This window comes from Arachis stenosperma, chromosome 7 (genome assembly GCF_014773155.1).
Source record: "Arachis stenosperma cultivar V10309 chromosome 7, arast.V10309.gnm1.PFL2, whole genome shotgun sequence".
NCBI classification, from domain to species: Eukaryota; Viridiplantae; Streptophyta; class Magnoliopsida; order Fabales; family Fabaceae; genus Arachis; species Arachis stenosperma.
Genome location: NC_080383.1, coordinates 81,680,628 through 81,703,705, shown reverse-complemented (window position 1 = coordinate 81,703,705; position 23,078 = coordinate 81,680,628). Strand labels below are relative to the sequence as shown.

The 23,078-nt window shown below is 35.2% G+C and overlaps 3 protein-coding genes and 1 long non-coding RNA gene across 5 annotated transcripts; all 4 read right to left on the bottom strand.

Annotated features, from left to right (window-relative positions):
• Positions 1 to 46: 46 nt before the first annotated feature.
• LOC130940848 (tubulin beta-4 chain-like) lies at positions 47 to 1,897 on the bottom strand. The gene is made up of 3 exons (XM_057869115.1): positions 1,473 to 1,897; positions 1,121 to 1,390; positions 47 to 851 (listed from the first exon to the last, which is right to left on the bottom strand). The coding sequence occupies exons 1-3, from the start codon at positions 1,864 to 1,866 to the stop codon at positions 199 to 201; spliced, it is 1,317 nt and encodes a 438-aa protein (XP_057725098.1). The 5' UTR covers positions 1,867 to 1,897; the 3' UTR covers positions 47 to 198.
• A 2,497-nt stretch (positions 1,898 to 4,394) lies between these two features.
• On the bottom strand, positions 4,395 to 5,082 carry LOC130941658 (uncharacterized). The gene is made up of 2 exons (XR_009070690.1): positions 4,710 to 5,082; positions 4,395 to 4,627 (listed from the first exon to the last, which is right to left on the bottom strand). It is a non-coding gene; the product is annotated as an uncharacterized LOC130941658 (long non-coding RNA).
• Positions 5,083 to 7,111: 2,029 nt separating this feature from the next.
• Positions 7,112 to 10,747, bottom strand: LOC130941861 (protein Iojap, chloroplastic). The gene is made up of 5 exons (XM_057870485.1): positions 10,403 to 10,747; positions 9,644 to 9,770; positions 8,442 to 8,580; positions 8,239 to 8,327; positions 7,112 to 7,615 (listed from the first exon to the last, which is right to left on the bottom strand). The coding sequence occupies exons 1-5, from the start codon at positions 10,649 to 10,651 to the stop codon at positions 7,494 to 7,496; spliced, it is 726 nt and encodes a 241-aa protein (XP_057726468.1). The 5' UTR covers positions 10,652 to 10,747; the 3' UTR covers positions 7,112 to 7,493.
• A 5,767-nt stretch (positions 10,748 to 16,514) lies between these two features.
• On the bottom strand, positions 16,515 to 17,768 carry LOC130941529 (protein CYSTEINE-RICH TRANSMEMBRANE MODULE 1-like). Of its 2 annotated transcripts, none has more exons than XM_057870074.1 (3): positions 17,543 to 17,768; positions 17,085 to 17,256; positions 16,515 to 16,777 (listed from the first exon to the last, which is right to left on the bottom strand). In XM_057870074.1, the coding sequence occupies exons 1-3, from the start codon at positions 17,574 to 17,576 to the stop codon at positions 16,732 to 16,734; spliced, it is 252 nt and encodes an 83-aa protein (XP_057726057.1). In that variant the 5' UTR covers positions 17,577 to 17,768; the 3' UTR covers positions 16,515 to 16,731. The 2 variants fall into 2 exon arrangements, with proteins under 2 accessions (XP_057726057.1, XP_057726056.1); XM_057870073.1 differs by having other exon boundaries at positions 17,085 to 17,259; positions 17,543 to 17,707.
• Positions 17,769 to 23,078: the final 5,310 nt, after the last annotated feature.

Genomic DNA, 23,078 nt, shown 5'->3' with positions numbered 1-23,078 from the left:
ATTTCAAGATTTTGACCAATGAGCTTGTGAAATAAAACGAAGAGAATAAACCAAAGCGAGGCTGCCATTGATTAGGAAGTAAAAACTGTTATGATTAGGAAGATAAACAGCAACAAGTGGAATCGCACTACTGGAGCAAATAATTGAAGAACCCAAAGAGCTTAAAATTATTGATTAATGGTGCTTGGTGGTACATTTTCAGCTTTCATCATCTTGGTCTTCTTCAGGGGAGGCATCTTGGTACTGCTGATACTCTGCAACAAGATCGTTCATGTTGCTCTCCGCTTCGGTGAACTCCATCTCATCCATTCCTTCTCCAGTGTACCAGTGCAAGAAGGCCTTTCTTCTGAACATGGCAGCAAACTGCTCGCTCACTCTCCTGAACATCTCTTGTATGGAAGTTGAATTGCCAACAAAAGTGGAAGCCATGGGAAGGCCTTTGGGCGCGATATCACAGACGCTCGACTTGACATTGTTGGGGATCCACTCCACAAAATATGAGGAGTTCCTGTTCTGCACATTCAGTATCTGTTCATCCACTTCCTTTGTGCTCATTTTCCCTCTGAATACTGCTGATGCTGTTAAGTAACGGCCATGCCGTGGATCAGCTGCACACATCATGTTCTTGGCATCCCACATCTGTTGTGTGAGTTCTGGGACAGAAAGTGCACGGTAGTTTTGTGACCCTCGAGATGTGAGTGGAGCAAAGCCCACCATAAAGAAATGAAGGCGTGGAAACGGGATCAAGTTGACAGCTAGCTTCCTGAGGTCTGAGTTGAGCTGACCGGGGAATCTTAAGCAGCAAGTAACTCCACTCATTGTTGCCGATATCAAATGGTTCAGATCTCCAACTGGTGTTGTTTGCAGGTGCAAATGAATCAAAACATGTAAGGAAAAAGAAATAAAACTATTTTCTCTCTAAAGTTTTCGAAAAATTTCATAACCTAAATACTTAATTGGTTTCAAATTTTGTTCCTAACGTTTCAAATATGTTTCAATTACACTTTGTTGTTGATGTCAGCTTTGTATTGAAACATATTTAAAACACTAGAGAAAATTGAAAATTTTCAAGAATAAAATCATATTTTACCTAAAAGGAAAAGAATATGTGCATACTTACAAGATGGAGTAGTGAGCTTGAGAGTCCTAAAGCATATGTCGTATAGTGCTTCGTTGTCAAGGACCATGCACTCATCAGCATTCTCCACCAGCTGGTGAACAGAGAGTGTGGCATTATAAGGCTCAACAACCGTGTCCGACACCTTCGGAGATGGAAACACCGAGAAAGTAAGCATCATTCGATCCGGGTATTCCTCTCTAATCTTCGAAATTAGCAGAGTACCCATTCCAGAACCTGTCCCCCCTCCCAACGAATGACACACTTGAAACCCTATAATTATTCAAAAAGGACAATTAAGACTTCAGAGTAGTAAACATAATAAGCATACAGATAGAGAGCGCCAGTAGCCTACCCTGCAAGCAATCGCAATTCTCAACCTCTTTTCTCACAACATCAAGGACAGAGTCAATGAGCTCCGCGCCCTCGGTGTAATGGCCCTTGGCGAAGTTATTTCCGGCGCCAGACTGGCCGAAGACAAAGTTGTCCGGGCGGAATATCTGGCCATAAGGACCCGTCCGGATGGCGTCCATGGTGCCGGGCTCAAGGTCCATGAGGACGGCACGTGGCACATAGCGGCCGTTGGTGGCCTCATTGTAATAAACGTCAAGTCTTTCAAGCTGAAGTTGAGAGGTTCCAACATAGTGGCCTACAGGGTCTATCCCATGCTCATCACACACCACTTCCCAAAACTTTGATCCTATTTGGTTCCCGCATTGACCTCCCTGAATATGAAGAATCTCACGCATTTTCGCTCCCTCAGAAGCAATGAGTGGGTTCGGTTAGTTTACTAGTTAGATATATTTATAACTGACTGCCACGTGCCACGTGTAAGCAAGCTGCAATAATACTGCCGGCTTCGCAAGGCAGTTTCTCATTGCACGACAATTTAAGATGTCCTTATTAATTAGTTAATTAATTAATTAATATGCAAACATCACTAACTCGAAAGCCGTTTCATACAGTAGCTTATTTTAAGTTTCTTATAGATAGATGAAGTGCTTTCAAGTTTTCTTTAATGTACGTAACATCTGTTTTGAAAATATCAAGGGGGCGGGCAAGGGCTATGCCATTTGGGATGCCCAAGCGGCCTTTCTATACTCTACATTATAATAAGATAGTGACCGGACCAGAACCACCAAATACATTCTGATTTTTTTTTTTTTTGGTTTGCACCAGGGTATCCATCAGGCCGGAAGCCCAATGACTAATCCCTCGGGTACTGCAGAGGCACACAAAGTGGGCGACCCTCCCAAGCAAGCAAGCTCCATTCCCATCCTCCAGTGAGTATCGAACCCGGGAGAGATGGTTAAGGGACACAGACCCTCATCCATCTGTGCCAACTTACGTTGGTACATTCTGATTTATTTTGGCTAGAGTCTAGTGCCTGGAGGCATCATATAATATGCTAAGTCCAACAATGGTGAAATATTAATAATGTAGAAACTAGCAAAGTGAATAATAATGATAACATGCAATAGCTGATCCACAGATCCATGAATAAAAAAGGTACGACAATTATTTTTCACTAGCCCGATCGAATGTACAGTATCTCTTCTTGGTATACAAACAACGTCTTTAATTCAAGAATTTAGTTTTGATATTAGTATAAAATTGCTTTATATTTAGGAATTATATAAAATATTTTACATGATTAATGTATCAAAATTAAATTTTTAATTTAATAATAATATATTTACAGCACCTTTTGTTTTATTTCTTTCGTATAATTTTTTATGATATAAAAGATAAATTTTTTATTTTTTAAATTTTTTGTCGACACTTTTAATACTAAAAGTAAAAAAATATATGTATATATAATATTTTTGCTAATTTAATTTGCCCATTATTAATCTGAAAAATTAAATTAAATGTTATTTTTGCCACGAATTCTATTGCTTGTTAGATAATGTACATCAAAATTATGAGAACAAAATTATTTCAACCGCGCATCGGCTAACAAATTTTGATATGGTAGTAGAATGAGTGTTATATTTTAAGATGGTGATTTTTGGTATTTTTCAAAACTATGGGGTACACAAATTGGACTCACCGATTTATGTTGAAAAAATTTTAAAAATTTGGAGTACACAAATCGGACGGTCCGAGTACAGAAATCGGACGGTCCAATTTGTGTACCTAAAAATCGGACAGTCCAATTTGTACTCCGTACATTAAATCATTCCACATTTTAAAAAAATATTACAGTAAATCACAATTTAAAAAAAACCATTATTAATCCAATATTAAAAATAAAAAATGCAGCGCCTCCTGTATGAAAAAGTTGTGTTGATATAGCAAATAATTAAAAAAAAATTCTAACGACTCGAGACGATTAGTTTAAAAGATAACGACTCTTAATAAAAAAATACTTTTTTCACTTTTTGATTTTTATTTTTGAAAGACTAGGTAGTTTTTTTGTTAATATTTTATTTTTATATTAATAGAATAAACTTATATAATATATTAAATTATTAATTTATCTGTTAAAAATTAGTTAAAATTTAATTTTTTTTGTTATTTTTTTTAAATTTTAAAAATTGGACTAATTATCAAACCACTTAAACTTTTAAGTTATTGATCCAACCGATTGAATCGAAATTTAACAAAAAACTAATTTATAATAAAATAATAAATAAATTATAAATAAACAATGTAATTATAGTATTTTATGAGAAAAACGTAATGAGTATAATTTGGTCTTAAAGTTAATAAGGCAGGATTAATAGTATTAGGTATTGTAATGAATTATGCTTAATGAAATGAAAGTACCTAGCATTTGTTTTGAGATATGGGATAAAAAAGGAGAATGAAATTTAGTATTATATTTATTGGCTTTGAGATAGGTACTAAAATTTTTGATTTTGTCTCTAAAATTTTAGTATTTTAATATTTTCAAAAAATAAAGATACAGTAGACTGAAATTTTTAAAAACAAAGACTAAAATTTTAATGACATTTTATACCTAAAATATCCCATTTCAATTAATTAATTTTAATTTTATTTTTTGTATAAATTAAATTAAAATTTTATTCTTTTTTTAGTTTCTGTGTTCCACTTTACACTAAACAAAATACTGAAATTTATTTCGATCTCTATCTCTTAATCTCGATCTCTCCGTCTCAATCTTTCTATCTCTGTGTACCGTATAGTTTCCCCTTTTAATTCTTTTCTCAATTTTGACACTAACAATTCTAGTTCTTCCTCAATCACATTCACCAATTACCTATCCACATCCACAGCACCTATCACTATTTATCCATGTCCTAATTAACGATTTCAGAGCAGAATGGTTCGCTAGATAGAACAAAATCCTAACAGTCGTAGCAAGTAGGCCAGTATATATGGTTTAACAATATGACATACATATATATTAGTAAACTAAACTCGAGGTATGTTAGAGAAAGAGAATCCCTTGTAAGTTGTAACCCTTGTAAGCATAATATGCAATCCTTGTGTAGTAGAACCCTCGTATGAACAACAGCGTTCCCAAGATGGCAAAGAACAACCCTATATCAATTATTCACACAAAAATACCACAAATTAAATATTAAAAAAATTCACCGTGTACGAACCACTCTGACGCACTGACCTTCGATGGCAGAGGAGGACGGACGGCGACAGACGATGGCCGCCGAGCTCGAGGAAGAAGCTGCGCGCCTGCGACTGGTGATTGCGAACAGACAAAGACTTGGAGAACGCCTTTCACTGCGACGCACGAAGACTTAAGGAGACAAGCCCCTAACTGCGACGGAAGGCGGCAAACACGGCTCCTCCTTGCAGCGGTGGTTGAGGTTGAGGGCTTCTTCTGCTCTCTGAACTCGAAGTCGAAGGAACTACGAAGGAGATTGGAGAAAGGGTGACTGCTGAGGGGCGCACACGCTTTTCTGATTTCTTTTTCTTTTCCTTAAGCAAAACGGCGTCGTTTTGTTCAAATAGGGCGGTTCAGTCTGACCGGCTGGTTCTCAGCCGATTCAGCGGTTCATATCTGGTTTTTTTTATTGGCAATTTCAAGTAATGAACGGAACCATTATAGCCTACGGTTTGTAATTAAACCAGTCCGACCGACAAATCCTGTCTGTTTTTAGAACCATGTATTTTTTAAATATATTGGCTAAAATTATTGTGTAAATAGAGGATATATTAGTGATTAACGTATCACAAAAGTATATTCTAGAAAGGGTTAAGTACGATTTTGGTCCCTAACGTAGAGGGCGAAAATCTTTTTTGTCCTCGGTCTTTTTTTGCCTACAAAATGGTCCTGAACGTTTAATTTAGTTTTAAAATCGTCCTTCGGACGAAAATACCCTTCCCCCTTCTTTCCCAAAATCAACTAGAAGCAGAGGCGCAAAGATACAAGCAAAAGCAGAAACAGAAGCAGGTGGAAGCAGAATCAACAACAATCAAACTACAACAACCAGAAGAACAACAACAACAATAACAATGGATAATGGAATCAGAGCAACAACAAAAGCAGGACTAGAAGCAGAAGCAAAAACAGAAGCAGAAACAACCAGAAGCATCAACAACAACAACTGAATAAAAAGGAATAAACAAAAGCAACCAGAAGCATCAACAACAACAACAATGGAATAAACAGAAGAAAAACACCTTCCTTTAAATATGAAAAATTAAAGAAAAAAAGAATAAAAAATTGAAACACCACTGCAAGGACCTCGAGGGAGAGCAGGTGATCTGTGAATCGCGAGGAGAAGTGCTGCGGCGGTGGTGAGGGAGGAGGGGCTGCGGCGGTGAACTGCAAATCGCGAGGGAAGGAGAGCTGCGGTGGTGGTGGCGGATCGCGTGGAAAGGGCTGCAACAGTGGTGGCGACGCCGCGAATTGCGATGAGAACAGCGATGCAGTGGTGGCGAGCTGCAAATCGCGACGAGGAGGGCGTTGTGGTGGTCAACGGCACTGGGAATCTCGACGAGGGCAGGGTGTGGCGAGCTGGACGCGGTCTCCCTCAGCGCCTTCGTTCCTCTCTTCTCTTTCTTTCTCCCTCTGCTCTCTCCTCTCTTGTTGTTAGTTTGAGTGTGTGCTGAAGAAGAAAGAAAATTGCGAGATTTGGCAGTGGCGAGGAGCAGCGGTGGCGAGGAGCAGCGGTGGCGAGGAGCATCAGTGGCGGCGAGGAGATTCCCCACCTTCCCTTCCCCCTTCCCCCTCTTCTTCCCTGGAAACACCCCTCCCCCAGTGTGACCTTCCCTTCCTCCTTTTCTCTTTTTTTTTTTCTTTTTTTTTTATTTTATATATTTTTAGTTAACGGGTATTTGGTAATAAAAATAAAAAATTTGGTAAAAAAGACGATTTTAAAACTAAGTTAAACCTTTGGAATCATTTTGTAAGCAAAAAAGGCCGAGGGAAAAAAAAATTTCGACTTTTACATTAGAGTCCAAAATCGTACTTAACCTTTCTAGAGAGATCATTAACAGAAAGACTAATCAATCTCACAAAATTAAATATCAAAAACCAAAATGAGTTTTTTTTATTATTAAAAGTCTTGTAATTCTTCGAAAAATTTATCAAAGACCAAGACTAATATTCACTCTTAAAAAAAATGGCAATGCCATGCCAATGCGCAATGCGTGTATGTCTTTAAAAGCTTTTTTTCTCTCCTTAAACACGGGGAGGATTTCAGTTTGGGTGTGTGTGGTTGGAGGAATTATAAATAATTCCTAGAAATTTTAAGATGAGAATATCATATTTCCATATTTGGTTCAAAGTTTGAAAAATTATTCCTAAGCAAGTTTGATTTCCGGAATCAAAATACCATCATTTTAATTTCCACCATCTCTTTGGGTATCTTTAATTCTCATGGGAATAGAATCTTTGTAACAAAATAATACTTGAACCACACACACCCTTTAGGTTTTTCGGATTTATGGAAAGTAAATTAATAAATATGATGAAACCAAGTTGGCATTGGATTATACTTACTAGGTATAGTATTAATTTGATAATTTTATTAGTTTGATAATAACCAGGTGAACGCCATAGAGAGATATTTCTGGGAGTGATAACAATAGAGATTAACAATATTCAATAAAATTTGAAGCTAGTAAAATTGCACGAAAAATTTACAGAACGAATTGAATTTAATCTAGTCTGAAAAGCTTTCTAGTTACTAGAACCCCCCTTATGCAAAACTATCCAATACAGATTGATTTCCGGGAGTGATAACAAGTAATATACATATTGGGGAAGCACTTGTGGACAAATACAAATTGCTATTATCGTTTCACCATTGAATGATCCACTAAAAAGTCTTGTGCTGATAAACGTTTATCCCATAATCTTGTAAACAAACCAAAATTGGCAGTGATTTTGTGCCTCCTCAAAGCTGGCCATGACTATAGTTAATGGTATACCAACGTCTCCTCAATTGCGAAATGGTGGTTGATTCTCGAAAGGCAGCTCTACGGGTGTTGCATTACCATAGAACTCTTCCAAGTTGTAGAAGGCTCTTTGAGGTGGAAGAAAGATGTGGACAACAACATCGCCTGTGATCAAGATGAAAATGAAGCTGGCATACATTGCAAGATTGCAGAAACAAGAACTAGCAAGATCATTGTTATTTGTTACCATTTATTGTTTGACTCAGTGGTGAACTATTGAAAATGTATCTATCTTAAAGGTTAAAATTTGGAGGAATTGTTGGTGATGGATGTTAGAGCTTTTTCGGAAAGCAAAGAGGGTTGAAAATTATTGAATTTTTGTTGCATCTGTTGGAGTTCAATGTGCAATTTTAAGAAGTTTTGTGGTTGCTGGCTAATCTTTGGTACATCTTTGAGTGCAATGTCCAATCAAAACTCAAGTAGTTTCTCTAGTATACTGCAGAAAACTGAGGTGCTTTTATCTTTTGATAGGAATTCAAGTGCTTTTATTATAGTGCTGCTTTCTGAGGCTATGTTCTCTGTGACTGTAAGCGGTGGATATTGGATTATACTCTTTAACAATGTACCCTTTTTGGTTAAATTAATATGTTAATCCCTGAAATTTTTAGAGAATTCCAAATATAATCTTCATTCTTCAAAAATTTGTAATTGTGTCCTTAAACAAAAACTTTGAAAATAAAAAAAAAATTCAATGTAAACAGAATATTTTGAGATGTGAAAACTCTAACCAAAGTCCAACAGGGTCCATGAGTTGGGTTTTGAGTCTCCAGTCGGAAATTTTCCATATTTCTTTTCAGCTAAATCTCTAATTCTGGACCTAAAAAGCAACATAAGCATAATAAACATTCTGCTTTTGACGATGCAAAAAAGACAAATCATTAAGCATTGCCAAGTAAAGATACAAGGATCAATGATTAATTAAAGTCCATACCCGATGGCATCAATTTGGGGACGAGAAAATGCCGTAGCTATGATAAAAAATCGAGTCCAGTAAACAAGAGGCTTCACAAACAAAACCTTTATATCGGCTGCCTTAACCTCACTTGCAACCTTGGCCATCTCCACAGCAACTGCAAATGTCAAAGTTAATAATAAGTTGGCACCAGATAAGCAGCAATATAATTGTAAATCATCTCACCACTCACTCTCTCTATCTCTCTCTCCATGTGCCACTCACTTCAGAGTATATTTGTATAAACAAGAAGTAACTGAAAAAGTTTTTCCAAACTTGAAAACTAGCCACAATTAGAAATTAAAGATTTTACAGACAACATAGGCCAAACCTAGAGAGTTCTTTTTTATTCAGGCCTAAACCATAAAAGGGAGAATTACAGGGTACTGCATCTATAGGAAATAGAATAATAAAAAGAAACAATGATAAAGTTCCAAGGATAAATTATCTCAAAGGAGAAGGCATATCTACATAGATCTTCAGCAGAGGATTCACCACTATAGAATGCAAAGATGGGAGATTGACAGAGGCATGACCAGAAGTTGAGAATACATGACTAGGTATGTGGTGGGAGGCAAAAAGTACATTAGATGTTTCATAGCCTATAAGTAGAAGTAGAGAAAAAATCACTTCAAAAGTACTCAGATTTTAGTAGCTTGTTATGCCCTGACATGACTGAAAATAGATGAGTCACAATGATGTTAGATGATGTATGTACCCAACCCTATTTAGTGAGCAAAGGCTTTCTTGTAGTAATAAACCTACATGTAAACTTCAGGAATGAATTATTTTAGTATGCTTCTCATTTTATCATTTTGTCCCACCGTCTGTGAGGCACACAATTCTGGTTGTTGGGAAAAATTGTAATAGCATTTGTTCTTATAAAACTACTCTGGAGGCCATTCCTGAAAACATTTGCTACTGACCCAGATTGGGTCTGGAAGTAAATGGCATTTTCTGGAACCAGCAGATAGCAGCTTTAAGCAGTGATTTTTTCAGTGATTAAATTCCTCTACAGAAGTCTTTACGTGCAATTCACTAATTTTCATATTTCAGATAATCTGACAGATGATGGTGATAAAATTCAAGAAGAAACCTGATACAAGACACACGCCACTAAAATTGATAGATTGCATATAAAAACAAAGTTGCAAGTTTAATATCCTGCTTTTGAGGCTTACACGATAGGCTTTCGGCATCATCATCAACCTCTGCAGTAGCAGGCTTTTGATCTTTCCTCTTAAATACCACTTTTCCATAATTTTTAAACAATTCATCATACATCTCATCTGTATCTTCACCTACATCCTGCAAAATTTGTCTTTCGTGTTACCTGCATCATCATTCATTCATTTGCAAGGCACAACAATTTACAAATTCTCCATATTTAGACATACAATAAAATCTAAAACATGAATCATTGTGAAAAAGTGAATGAGAGAAGGATTTTCTTAAGAAATTAAAGTGGCCATTAAATTAGTGTTGATTTAACTAAAGTTACAACCCCTCGTATTTCTCCATAAAATTTAATTTTTACTGATCTAACCGTCAATTATAATCACCTATCATGTAGATTATATATACTAGTAAGTTTCGTAAATATTGAACATCTTATAAGACTATATTCTAGCAATCCATATTCATGTACGTTATATTCTGAAAACCAAAAAGTTTCTAACTTCTCTATTCATTCCAGCTCAACACACTCTCGTATATGCCACATTGAATTAATTCTCTTCTTCCGCATTTTACTAGCATTCAATCTCATATAAAACCAGCGCCAAAATAAAAATCACAAGATACGAAAAGATTTTAGAAAAGGTGCAGTACTTATTTTCCATTAGATTTCAAAATATTCTCAACAAAATAGCAAAAAAAGAAAGAGAAAAAAGGAAGTAAGAAAATAGAGTAGGCATGAAACGTGAGAAACGACACCGTACCGAGAAGAAGCTGTCTTCAGCTTCTTTACCGAAGGCAAAGGTCAAAAGCGTGCTCCTTCTCTTCGAATTCAACTTCAAGAACCGTTGCGAAGGTCGCTCCTTTGCGCGGCAAGAGCAGCTGAAGTGAATCCTGAGTTTCCGAGAGCGCACCGTTTCAGCGTGGTAACCTAGCTGCCGGAACTCGCTGGAGAATATTGTCGGAACTCCGGTGGTGGTTCCCGCAACTGAGAACGTGGCGCAGGGTAGCATTGTGTGGTGAAAACTGTAAGAGAGATTTTTTCGAAGCAGAGCGCGGAAGAGATAGATGAGAAAAGGATCCCGATATTATTTTCATTTTCAATTATTGAACGTCTATTTCAAAATAAAACCACCACCAACCGGATTTTTTATTTTAATAAATAAAATAATTATAATAATTATTGAAATAAATAATTTAAAAATATTTATCTAAATAAATACTCCTATTTTATCTCGTTTACTCTGTAAACGAGATAATTTGCACGTATCTCGTTTACAGTGTGAGATAAGACACGTTAACTTGACACGTGTATATCTCGTTTACACTAAGGCCTGTCGACGCCTATAAGTATATGTCGTTCACAGCCTGTTTCTGGCCGAGTTTGACCTTGTCAACCACTTTCTCCTCTATATTATCCCTTTCTGACCATATTATCAACTGATACTACGATGGCACGCCAGGCGGGGAACGACGGAGACATCTACAGGTTAAACAAGACGTCGTATTACGTTAGGGTAGCCGACTTTGAGGTTAATTTTGTTTTGTTTAATTCTGAGTAATCCCATATGAAAAATTTTTTTGTATGTGGCCATGGTTAGGGTAGTCGCGAAGAACTACAACATAGTTTCTAGCTTTAGCAGTAGGTCTCTAGTAGAAATTTAGAACTCTATTTACTTGTGAAAGATTGTTACGATATAATTATTAGTTTGCAACTCTGTTTTACTTGTTCTAGGTTGTTACTACTTATAGCGTTCTAGTTAGGTTTTGTTTAGTATGTAATATGTAACTTATAAATATGTGTAAGTTAGAAACATAGAAATATGTTCTTAAGTAGAAGTAGTTGTAAGTTAGAAGAAATATTTATGTAACTTTAATGTTTTGTATATCATATTAAATTGATCTAATTACAAGACTATAAAAAAGTGTAAGAATTCAATAAACAAAAAATTTAAAATTATTTTCATATAAGGCTAAATTTTTTTTTTATTCTTTAGAGGCCTCGCCTTCTAATACCCCGGTGAGTGAGTCATACCCTTCCTCCATTGGACGCCATCGTTTCGTATCTGGTTGAGACTGGATTCGGCGACACGGTGCCCCTCAGGGTATTTACTTTTGACAATAACTTGATTTCGGTATTCGTAGAGAGATGGCGTCCGAGGACGCACACGTTTCATCTTCTGTGGGGTGAAGTCAGTATCACCCTGCAGGACGTGGCGTACCACCTAGGGCTACGCGCACACAGGGCCCCAGTTGGGGGTGCCTCCGTGACTTCGATAAGTGGTACCACACGGAGACGTGGGCGTTAGTGGAGCAGCTACATCGTGCCAGGCCTCCGGTGACTCCACAGCAGGCGACGCAGAGGAAGGAGTCGTTCACGCTCAAGTTCGTTTGGCTGCAGGATCGTGTCCACCAGATGCCCCCTACAGACAACCCGGAGACCCTCCAACAGTACGCCAGGTGCTACATTTTGTTACTGATCGGAGGATATCTGATGATGGACAAGTCAAACAACTTAGTCCACGTGCTGTTGGCTCCCTCTTCTCCGGGACTTTGGGCAGTGTCGGGCGTTGTCTTGGGGCTCAGTCGTGCTGGTCTGGACGTACCAGTCACTGTGTTCGGCGGCACAGTGGGGTGTCACGGACATCGCCGGTTGCACTCCGTTGTTGATGTCCTGGATCTACCAAAGATTTTCTCAGTGATGTCCACCAGAGGGATCTACTAGTATCCTATGGCTGCGATGTAACAAATGTTTATTTCTGTATTTAGTTAAATTAATTTGTAACTTCTTACCACCTGTTACTTAACAAACTGTTTATATTCTCTTAGTTGGTGGCAGGTTGGTTGGATTGCAGCAGCAGAGCAGGGATCAACATGAGGCCAGGGTCCTGCATTTGAGAGTTTCGATCGACCGATTATGATTCGATGAGGTTAGATCCATGTTTACCACCACCACATATTCATTTTATTTCTTAATGTTGTCTTGTTTTTGGGTGGCTGACTATTATGTCTATTATGGTTTTTTTTAGTTTGCATGAAGAATGTACGATGACCCTACTATGCAGGCTCTCTGCCCTCCTTGGTTCCTTGAGGAGGAGGAGTGGGGGACATGGTTGTCAGCCGTCCCCATGGTATGTTTCAACATTGTGCTGTTTTACCAGGTTGATCGAGTGAAACGGCAGTTCAATGGAGAGCAGTAGGTGCCTGGCACTCCAATGAACCTTGACAGGTATAAATGATGTCTTATTTATCATTGCTTATCTAAGTTTAGATGTCAGTTATTCAAATTATGACGTGTGTGTCACTATGTGACAGTAGATTATACACTTCCTATTTTTTCTTATAGGTTCTTATCGTCCATGGTGAGGATGTCTGGTGGCCAGATCGACATGCAGATCGGTACGATGGTTGGCGCAAGCGATTTGATCCCGGTCGTAGGATCTCCATACATCATTCATTTGACACCAGGCTGACCCAAGAGAACTATAATTGGTGGCGTGGGGCTTGTCGTATTAGGCATCTGTCGGGTCAGGAGGTTTTGGAGGATCTGAGACTCGTGGAGTTGCCCCCCAACATACAGCCCACTGCTAGCCAGCCTAGGGACGATCTCCACCTTCCCTGGGGCGTGCCGAATCGGCATAGACGTGCGAGTTGAGTGCAGGGAGGATACTCGGCGACCTGCTAGGAGGGACAGAGGCGCTAGAGAGCGTCGACCAGGCGGGCCGGTTAGGAGGGAGAGGGCCCTGCCTCGTCGGGTTTGAACTTGTGGCCGACCTAAAACTCCACCCCACCGTCTAGGTTGTAATCCTCTTCCCCCGTGTCAGAAAATGGTGTCTTCTCATGCATGGCGTCCAGATCCAGACTATGATAGTGACTTGGCACTGTCGATAGTGTCGAAATTGGGTGAGGTGGAGGCAAGACATGGCGCGCCACAGTTTGGGCGGGCGTCTCGGGTACAAACTCCTCCTCATCACCCCCTTCGGAAGACTCACTGTCGGCACTATCTACCACATATTCTTCATTTGACTCCTCGTCGCCCTCCTCTGCCTCGTCAACTGGAATGGCGAGATGGATCGGTGGTGGTGCAAGAGGTCAGTCGTCTTGGACATAGGTCGAGTGTATAGAACCACCACGACGAACATCTCCAACCTCGACGGACAGCTCCATCACCTGTTCTGCCATTATCCTCCCATAGATGTTGAACATGAGTCAAACATGCTCGTCCCCTAGAAGCTGAAATAGTCGAAACCAGAAAACTCCATTACCCATGGTGCTAGCAACCTATACTCCACCCTTCCGACCTCTTTGGCTTTTGTACCATCGAGGTTGCTCAATATCAAACTCTTGAACTCCGACAACGTACTTACACGCTGACTATCCAATAGTATCGAATTTTCACACTCAAATGTCACCCCATTGTCGCCATTTCTCATACGACAATTGGGATAAACACACACAACTATGTATACATTGTTACTGGCCATTGTTGCGATATTTTTGTGAGAAAAACGAGACAGAAAAAGATGGTGCTCAGCCTCCTTTTCGAGTTGTTTGAGACGATCTTGTTGAGCTTGAAGTGCCTCCAGAATTTGTGTGTTTGGTGAGTTCTTGTCTCCGTTTGGTTGAGACGTTTCCTTTGGTGTAGTGTATGCGTCCTTCTGCGGCGTTCTATTTTCTAAATTTGAGTTGTGGTTATTGTCAAGGTTGTCCGCCATGATGATGGGATGACTTCCAGGATTCCCGGCAACGGCGCCAATGTTCCGAGGGTTACCTGAAACTGAAGGTCAATCTCGGACGAAATCTTTTGTGCTGGTCGGTGCAGTTGTGTCCGACTTGTTGGATTCGGTGGTTGTGCTGATCCTTCGTCACCGGAGGGTGGTGGTACCTGCAAGGGACTCCGATGCTTAAGTTAGCAAGGGTATTAAGCAGGTTTTTAGTAGAATCAGAGTATGAGTTATACATAGGTGCTCCAGTGTATTTATAATGGTGTGGAATGATCTTCCCTTAAGATAAGATAGTTATCTTATCTTATCTTTGAGTGAAGTCATCTTATCTTTAAGGGAACCGCCTTCATCATTCTAGGCTTTAGGCTGCCTTTAGATTTGGGTCGTGTTTCTCTGTTGGGCCTTCTTAGGCATCTGTAGCAGTTTGGCCGACCTCTTTCATAAAGAGGTCGGGTAGTCCCAGTCTGAACAGGTCGGTCGACTTATCGTCAATCAGCCCGGGTCGTACAGCTCGACCCGGGGCATGAACAATACCCTTGCTAACTTAAGCATCGGAGTACCTTGCAAGTACCACCACCCTCCGGTGACGAAGGATCAGCACCACCACCAAGTCCAACAAGTCAGACACGGCGGCTCCAGCCACCATCATCAAGTCGGACACAACAGCGCCGACCAGTACAAAAGATCTCGTCCGAAATCGACCTACAGTTTCAGGTAACTCTCGGAACACTTGTAAACCTTAGGTTTTTTAGCACGCAACTAATCTCGTTTCCTGAGCGTTGTGCTTTTTTTATTTTGCGATTTTATTTTACCTGTTTTCCAAGGCTCCTCGTATATTACTCTCTTTTTATTTTAGAGGTAATAATACCACACCACCTCTAGTTTACGGCTTAAGCGTAAAGCTTTATGTGGTAGGGTATTACACATGGAATGAGCTGAAATGCTTAATAATTAAGATTATATATGTTGGGCTTGGGTTCAATTTGGGTCTTATCTAATGCATTAGTGTTTTTGGCCTGTTTGGCCGAATTTTGGGACAAACCTTTAGAATTAGCGCTCGATTTTTAACTTTAATTATTTTTCCAAATTTTTTTATAGTTTTTATTACTCTCACGCAGTACCAAATAAACTTAAGCCGACAGTGCCAGCTAATTTATCAGTATGCATTTTTACATAATTTTCCACAGAAAATTACATTTTCCAACTCAAAAAATTCTACTGAATTCAAATCTCACATCTAATTTTTAAAATTAAGACTTCTAAATGTTTGACCTATTATTTGGACAATTAATTTATTATTATTTTACGTTAATTAACCAGTTAATTATTTTCGATTCTTACACTATGTATAACTGTATCTTAATAAAAAAACAAAAAAATTTTGTCGAACACACTTAAACACACTTAAATATCATTACGTGTCAGCGTATTTAGCTTTATTCTTAATATGTATTCTTGAAATAAATTTAAAAATAATATATATTATTATTTATTAAAATAAAAATATTTTAAATATTTTATATAATTAAAAAAAAATATTAAAATTTTAAAAATTATTTTATATTTTAATATCAATAAAATAATATAATATTATTATAATTTTTTTTAAAATATTTTATATTTTATATATATATATATATATCGTATTTTCGTATCCTATAAAATTTTAAAATTTATATATCTGCATGTATTGAGTTATTTGATGTTAACGGCACATTTGCTATCTCTGTCGAGTTTCTCAAGTTCCTTTTTATTTAAAAATTTATATATGATGTAATGATGTTTCATGTTTACAATTCAAAAGCTAATTTTATAGTTATGAATTTTTGTCTAAATTTTTTATAATAAATTTTAATTTTTTAAAAATTATTTATTTTTATATTTTTTAAATTAAATAATAATTTTTAATCTTTTTTAGTAAATAGACACTATTTTTTAGGCACCATAGCATTCACTAAGCGATAAATGGATTACATAATAATTTTCTTTTTCCTTTAAATTTAAATAAGTTATCTAAATTTCAATTGACTTACGATAATGACTAAATTAAGTTGGGTACGAAATAACTGCCGAAGTGCCGATAATGATCAATACATTTCTCTGACAGTTGTAAGAAATAGGGAATTAAATTAGGAAATAAAAACTATTCGAATTAGGAAATAATGACTAATATATCATAATAAAAAAAATCTCATGGTACAAGGCTTCCGATCCATATAAAACAGCGAAAGAAAAAAGAAAAAGAAAACATACCCAAGTGAATGAAGATCCTTATTATTGTTCTATAAACTACAAAGAATTATACAAAAGGAAGAAGGAAGCATGTGAAAAACAATGATTAGCATGCACAAATCTATGGAGTGACCCAATCAAAAGCAGATATCCAGGGCACAACAGCAACATAGAGCAGCACAACTGTAATAACAAAAAAAAAAAAATAATAGAAGGTCAAGAACCAGTAATTATAAATTGATTACGTATATATCTTAATAATTTTTGTATTAATTCAGTGTGATATATATTAAATTTTTATTATAAACAAAAGTTTTTTTAGTCAATAATTATTAGCCAATGAAGTAGTAATAAGCAAAGATTAAAAAAAATTAAAGAAAAGATATTAATTGAAAAATTCATTCCAAATAATCTGATTTCCTTATATATGATATATCTTAACAATAATAAATAAATAAATAAATAGGTGAAGTGATTTTGTTGAACTTACCAACCCTTCCAGAAGCCATCACCCTTGGTTGTGGTGTGTTGTGGAACACTCTGCTGGGGGTACCCTGCAGCTGGAGGACCATCCTTTGAAGGGTAACCCATTGGTGGTGGAGCACTAACATATGATGCTGCTGGTGGAGGAGGGTACGCACTCATTGTTGGCGGATATGATACTGCTGCATCAAATTCAATTATGTAACTATGTTATTTAATTCTTGGCGGATATGATACTGATAAATAAATCAATAAAACTAGCATAAAATAGATGTACGAATTGAGCCACTCTGTTTTTTAATCAGAAAATTAGTTCAAATTATTTTATTATATTCAATACAATCTTAATTAAACTTTTAAATACTGTCTGGTTTCCAGAATTTGGTATACACTACGAAAATAGAAATTAAAGACGAGAGTTTTTGAGGCAGTTTTCTGTTGAGAGAGACAAGAAGAAAAACTAACCAGGTGCTTCGTGCTGATTGTTGAAGTGACTCATGGTGGTGATGATGATGAATTGATCGAAGTTGATGCTGTCTTTCAAATGCAAACAAACAATAAAGGCGAAGTGATTGTAATTTGTAAATGACAATGTAATAAGTGGAATCAAATCATATGCATATTTATAGATTGGGGAGCAAAGCGTGGCTAAGATTCCTTAATGGGATGGAAGTATAGATTGGAAGTTTCTGAGAAGTCGTGTGGGACAAACGCGTTGCAGGTGAGAAACAGATTGCGACGGTGTTTCAATTTGGATTTTCTACGCTAAGTGGCTGTGCTCCTGACATGCCATATTGCATCTAACACGTCATCAATTATCATAAGTGATTTTGTTGCTTTTGGTACTTGCTTTTGTTATTTTTTATTTCTTTAACTCATATTTTGTTTTGTTTTCTGTTTTAATAAAAGTAAATTTTGTTTCTTCTAAAGTTTAAACTTAAGGCTATTTTCTTTTTGTGAACATAACAAATAAAGGAGAATTAAAACAAATAGAAAATAAACGCCCGTAAAAGTGTAAGTAGGGATGGAAATAAATTATATAGAATAATATTATATGACCAACATAATTTATTTATTTTTTTCAATAATTAATTAATAATATTTAAAAATATTAACTAAAAATATAATACTATGTGTGTGCTAAAGGTCTGATTTCAAACCTGACTAAATTAAAAGCAGTGGCTAGAATTAAAATTATTGATTTTTAGAAAATTTTTTCAAATGAAATCAAGGTATGTAAGTGTAAGTAGGAATGGAAATAGATTGCACTAGTCACATGTAATATAATTAATTGATCTGAGCTTGATTTTTAGTTTATTATAGTTATTTTTCAGATATTATGTTTACTTTTTTTAATTATTATTTAACTAACTTGTTATTTAACAAAACAAGAAATATTTTTCACATTCAAGCAATTTTGGCATCTAAGTTCGTCCAAATAATTTTAGGTCACACATTTTTTCTACTTTCTTCTTCTCTTCTTCTTCTTCTCTTCTCTATCTCGCTTCTTCTTCTTCTCCCGCGCTTCTTCACTCTCGTTTAGCGTACGGAGCGCTTTCTTCTTTTTTGCCTTCTTCCTCACGTTCCTCCTCCTCCTTATTCTCTTCCTTCTTTTTCACATTCCTTTTTCTTCACGTATTTTCTCTTTATCATCATTCTTTTGTTGTTGTTACTACTTTTTTTTGTCTTTTTTTCCTTCTCTTCCTGGTGAAGAAGCAGTAGAAGGTAAGGAGGAAGAGTTTTGAATTGTGCATGAGAGAAATGAACCGAACATGTTATTATGGTGAAACAATTGTATAGTACTAAATGAATGTAACACTATCCATTATATAAATTCAAATTCGAACAGCTTTTTGCATAATGAACCAAACACGTACTCATGGTAAAACAATTGTATAGTACTGAATGAACAAAACATAATCCATTATAATAAAATCAAATTTAAACAGGTTTCTGCATAATGAACAGAACACGTACTCATGGTGAAATAATTATATAGTACTAAATGAATGAAACATAATCCATTATATAAAATCAAATTCAAATAGTTTTCTGCATAATGAACCGAACACGTACCCATAATGAAACAATTATATAGTACTGAACGAACGAAACATAATCCATTATATAAAATCAAATTCTAACAGTTTTCTACATAACGAACCGAATACGTATTCATGGTGAAACAATTGTATAGTACTTGTTCTTGCTGAGTTTGGCCGGTGTATAGCTCGTCCGTCGATGAATGTCTTCAAGCTTCTCGTCGGGATGAGTTATACGTCGGCAAGGAGAGAACAAGGGGTGGGTACCTGCAAAAGACACTCCGACGTTCAAGTCAGTAAGTGTTTAAGAGGTATATAATAATTCTATGAATATAGAATGTAAGACATGAAATGAAAGCTATCATGTGTTATATTGTGTTTATAATAATTCTATGAATATAGAATGTATTATTGAGATTAGATATAGAAGGTTCTTTTTATAGGCATAAAATTGATGAATAGAATTGATGTTATGACCGTTTGGTCATTAAGATAGAAATGATGGTCATTAAGTCGGTAATGAAGGTGTCAGTTACAAGCAAAAGAATGAATGATAGTTAACACCGAGTTATAACTCATAATGCATAATAAAGACTGAGTTATAAGGTGACGGATCACAGCCCCCAAGCTTTGTCCGCCGATCATATGATCCAGGCTAAGCTTAGAAAATAAAATGAGTTATAACTCGATTAAAAGATGAGTGAATAATGATATAGTGAGCCCTCAAGCTTAGTCGGGTTATTATGTCGGCACTTATTCAAAAAATAATTGAGTGATAAGAGTCATTCAATCAAGATAGTTGTGTGGGGGATACTTTTCCGCTTAAGAACAATTTTAGCATTTGATTGTATATGAACTGAAAAGTTCAGAGATAGATATCCATTGACGGAATCGATTATATGATCCGAGGATATAATGGTTAATTGTCTTGGAAATTTTTCCGACCCACAACAACTTATTGATAAATTTCTCTCTCAAAGCAATTAGTTATTGAATATTTACAATTTACAGTGAAGGTCTGACATAAATAACATAAATTGAGAAAATGAATAGGTATAAAGTCGTAACATATATTGAGTAATATATATTGTAAAAGTAAAATAGTTCAAAGTAAAAAAAATATACCTTAAAAGTTGATAATTATAGAGAAGAAGACGATATATATGAATGTCATACATGCTAAATGTGAATATCTGAATTTTGTTTTGTAGGACATGCTTTAATTTGATAATAAAGCAGTAAAATAACAGTTACTGATGAATTATACATTTAGTATAATGTTTCTAGCAGTTACAGTATGACGAGGGATATTCCTCGTGTAATAATAGTAAATTGCCTGTTTAATTTTCTACATTAAACAAATAATAACATAAAATTTAATAGTATAAAATAAATAGTGTAACAGTTATATACAATTGATATATAATTAATTTTTGATGGAATCCAATTTTAATATTTAAACTCATCATTACTGTCATTTAATTGTATAAATGAAATCATTAAGCAGTAAGAATATAATACATAAGAAATAAAAATGCAATTGATATGGTTGTTATATGTCATTATTGTATAGAACATATATTGAGTTTTGAATATAACTAATAAATCAGTAAGTATTAGTTACTCAAAATATAAATGTAAAAGTATGTTAAATAAAATATATAATTTTACTTGTGTAAATAGAGAACTTTAAAAAAAAAAAAGCAAATTTGATAAGTGAATTTGTGCTCGGATTGATTGAAAACTGAGTTCGTTTCGGATTGATTGAAAGCCGAGTTTATTCTCGGATTGGTTCATTAATCGATTATGAGATGTGAAATATTATAATACGTAAAAATGAAGCAATTTGAATGTATAAAGTAAATACTTTATAAAAAGTTACGATAGATTAAAATTTGATAAGAGGTATTAAATAAAATCTTAAAAAAGATTGTTAAGATTGGTTCAAAAATTTGAATGTAAATCAAGTTTTATGAACCTAAGGGGAGTGAGAATTATTTTACTCATCCCCACAGACGGCACCAATTGTTCTTGCTGAGTTTGGCCGGTGTATAGCTCGTCCGTCGATGAATGTCTTCAAGCTTCTCGTCGGGATGAGTTATACGTCGGCAAGAAGAGAACAAGGGGTGGGTACCTGCAAAAGACACTCCGACGCTCAAGTCAGTAAGTATTTAAGAGGTATATAATAATTCTATGAATATAGAATGTAAGACATGAAATGAAAGTTATCATGTGTTATATTGTGTTTATAATAATTCTATGAATATAGAATGTATTATTGAGATTAGATATAGAAGGTTCTTTTTATAGGTATAAAATTGATGAATAGAATTGATGTTATGACCGTTTGGTCATTAAGATAGAAATGATGGTCATTAAGTCGGTAATGAAGGTGTCAGTTACAAGCAAAAGAATGAATGATAGTTAACACCGAGTTATAACTCATAATGCATAATAAAGATTGAGTTATAAGGTGACGGATCAGTACTGAATAAACGAAACATAATCCATTATATAAAATCAAATTCGAAACACCTCTGTCTACAATTTAGAGATTATCAATTCAATTCAATTCAGATTCAGAACATCTACGTCAATTCAATTCAATTCAATTCAATTTAGCTATTGCATTCCATTCAATATGATATTGAAAAAATAATCCATTAGCAAAATGCTGGTGTTGTTGGTGATGACGATAACGAAATAAGAGAAGAAGAAGAAGAAAAGGAGGAGGAGGACGAGAAGAAGAATCTGCGTGCGCGAAGAAGGAGGAGGAGGAGAAGGAGGTATACATGAATTTGAAAGAAGAAGAAGATAATGTATGCGTGTATTTGAAAGAAGAAGAAGAAGAAGTGTGTATTTGAAAGAAGTTGCGTAGGGGAGAAAAAAAAAGAAGAAGAAGCGTCGGGGAGGAGAAGAAGATAAAGCGCGTGTAATAACGCCCTTTTAATGAGAGTGGTTTTTGTTGGTGTTGGACCTACTTGGATAAAATTTGAATGAAAAAAATACTTAGATATGTAGCATAGCCCATTTAATAATACATGTTAAAATTATAAATTAAAATTTTTTTATAAAAAAGTATTAAAAAATTTTAAGTTGTTAATATATTTGTTTTATTTATTTAAATAAAAAATTTTAAAACCTTTTGTCAGTAATAATAATTTATAATATGCTCGATCTAAGGACACATTCTAATTAAATTATTTCGTTAAATTTGATCTAATTTTACGTTACTAAAAGATTTGATAGTTTTTTTTAAATAGTTTTATTTTTAAAAAGGTTATAAATATGTAATATATACTAAATTTAATATATAACCTTTTTAAAAATAAAACAATATTTATATTACATATATATAGCAATATCTTAATTTTATATAAGTATATATATTGTTTGATTTATTTGTAATATATATTTTATATAAATAATTAATTTGATATTTATTTTTTGTGTACACGTAGTTAATTTAAAACATAATTTATTTATAACAGCATATAATAAATTAAAAATATTTAAGCTTAGTGATAATTGGATATGTATAAGTATCTTTAATGTTTATATATTTTGTATATTCGTTGTTATATAAAAGGAAATTAAAAACTATTATGAAATATTTTAGTTGATAAGATATGTAAACACTAAATAGATTGCCTAAAGAAAGATATTTAAATAATTAAATGACATTATTATTTTTCTTAAATTATTAGGAGATTCAAATTCAACAGCGTAACGGCGTAAGTATCCTAACATTTCGGCCTTTCTAGACAGAGTCGTCTTAAAACAAAATTTTTAGTTTCACGTTTCTTTACTCTCTCTTTATTTGTTTGTTATTCTTCATTTATTTGTGCTCTTTCTCCTCCCTCTGCCAGGTCTACATAACTAGATTTAAATAGCTAACTCTTCTAGTTAGTTTCTCAATAAACCTTTTTAAAGGGAGAATTTAGTATTAAGACGCAGGA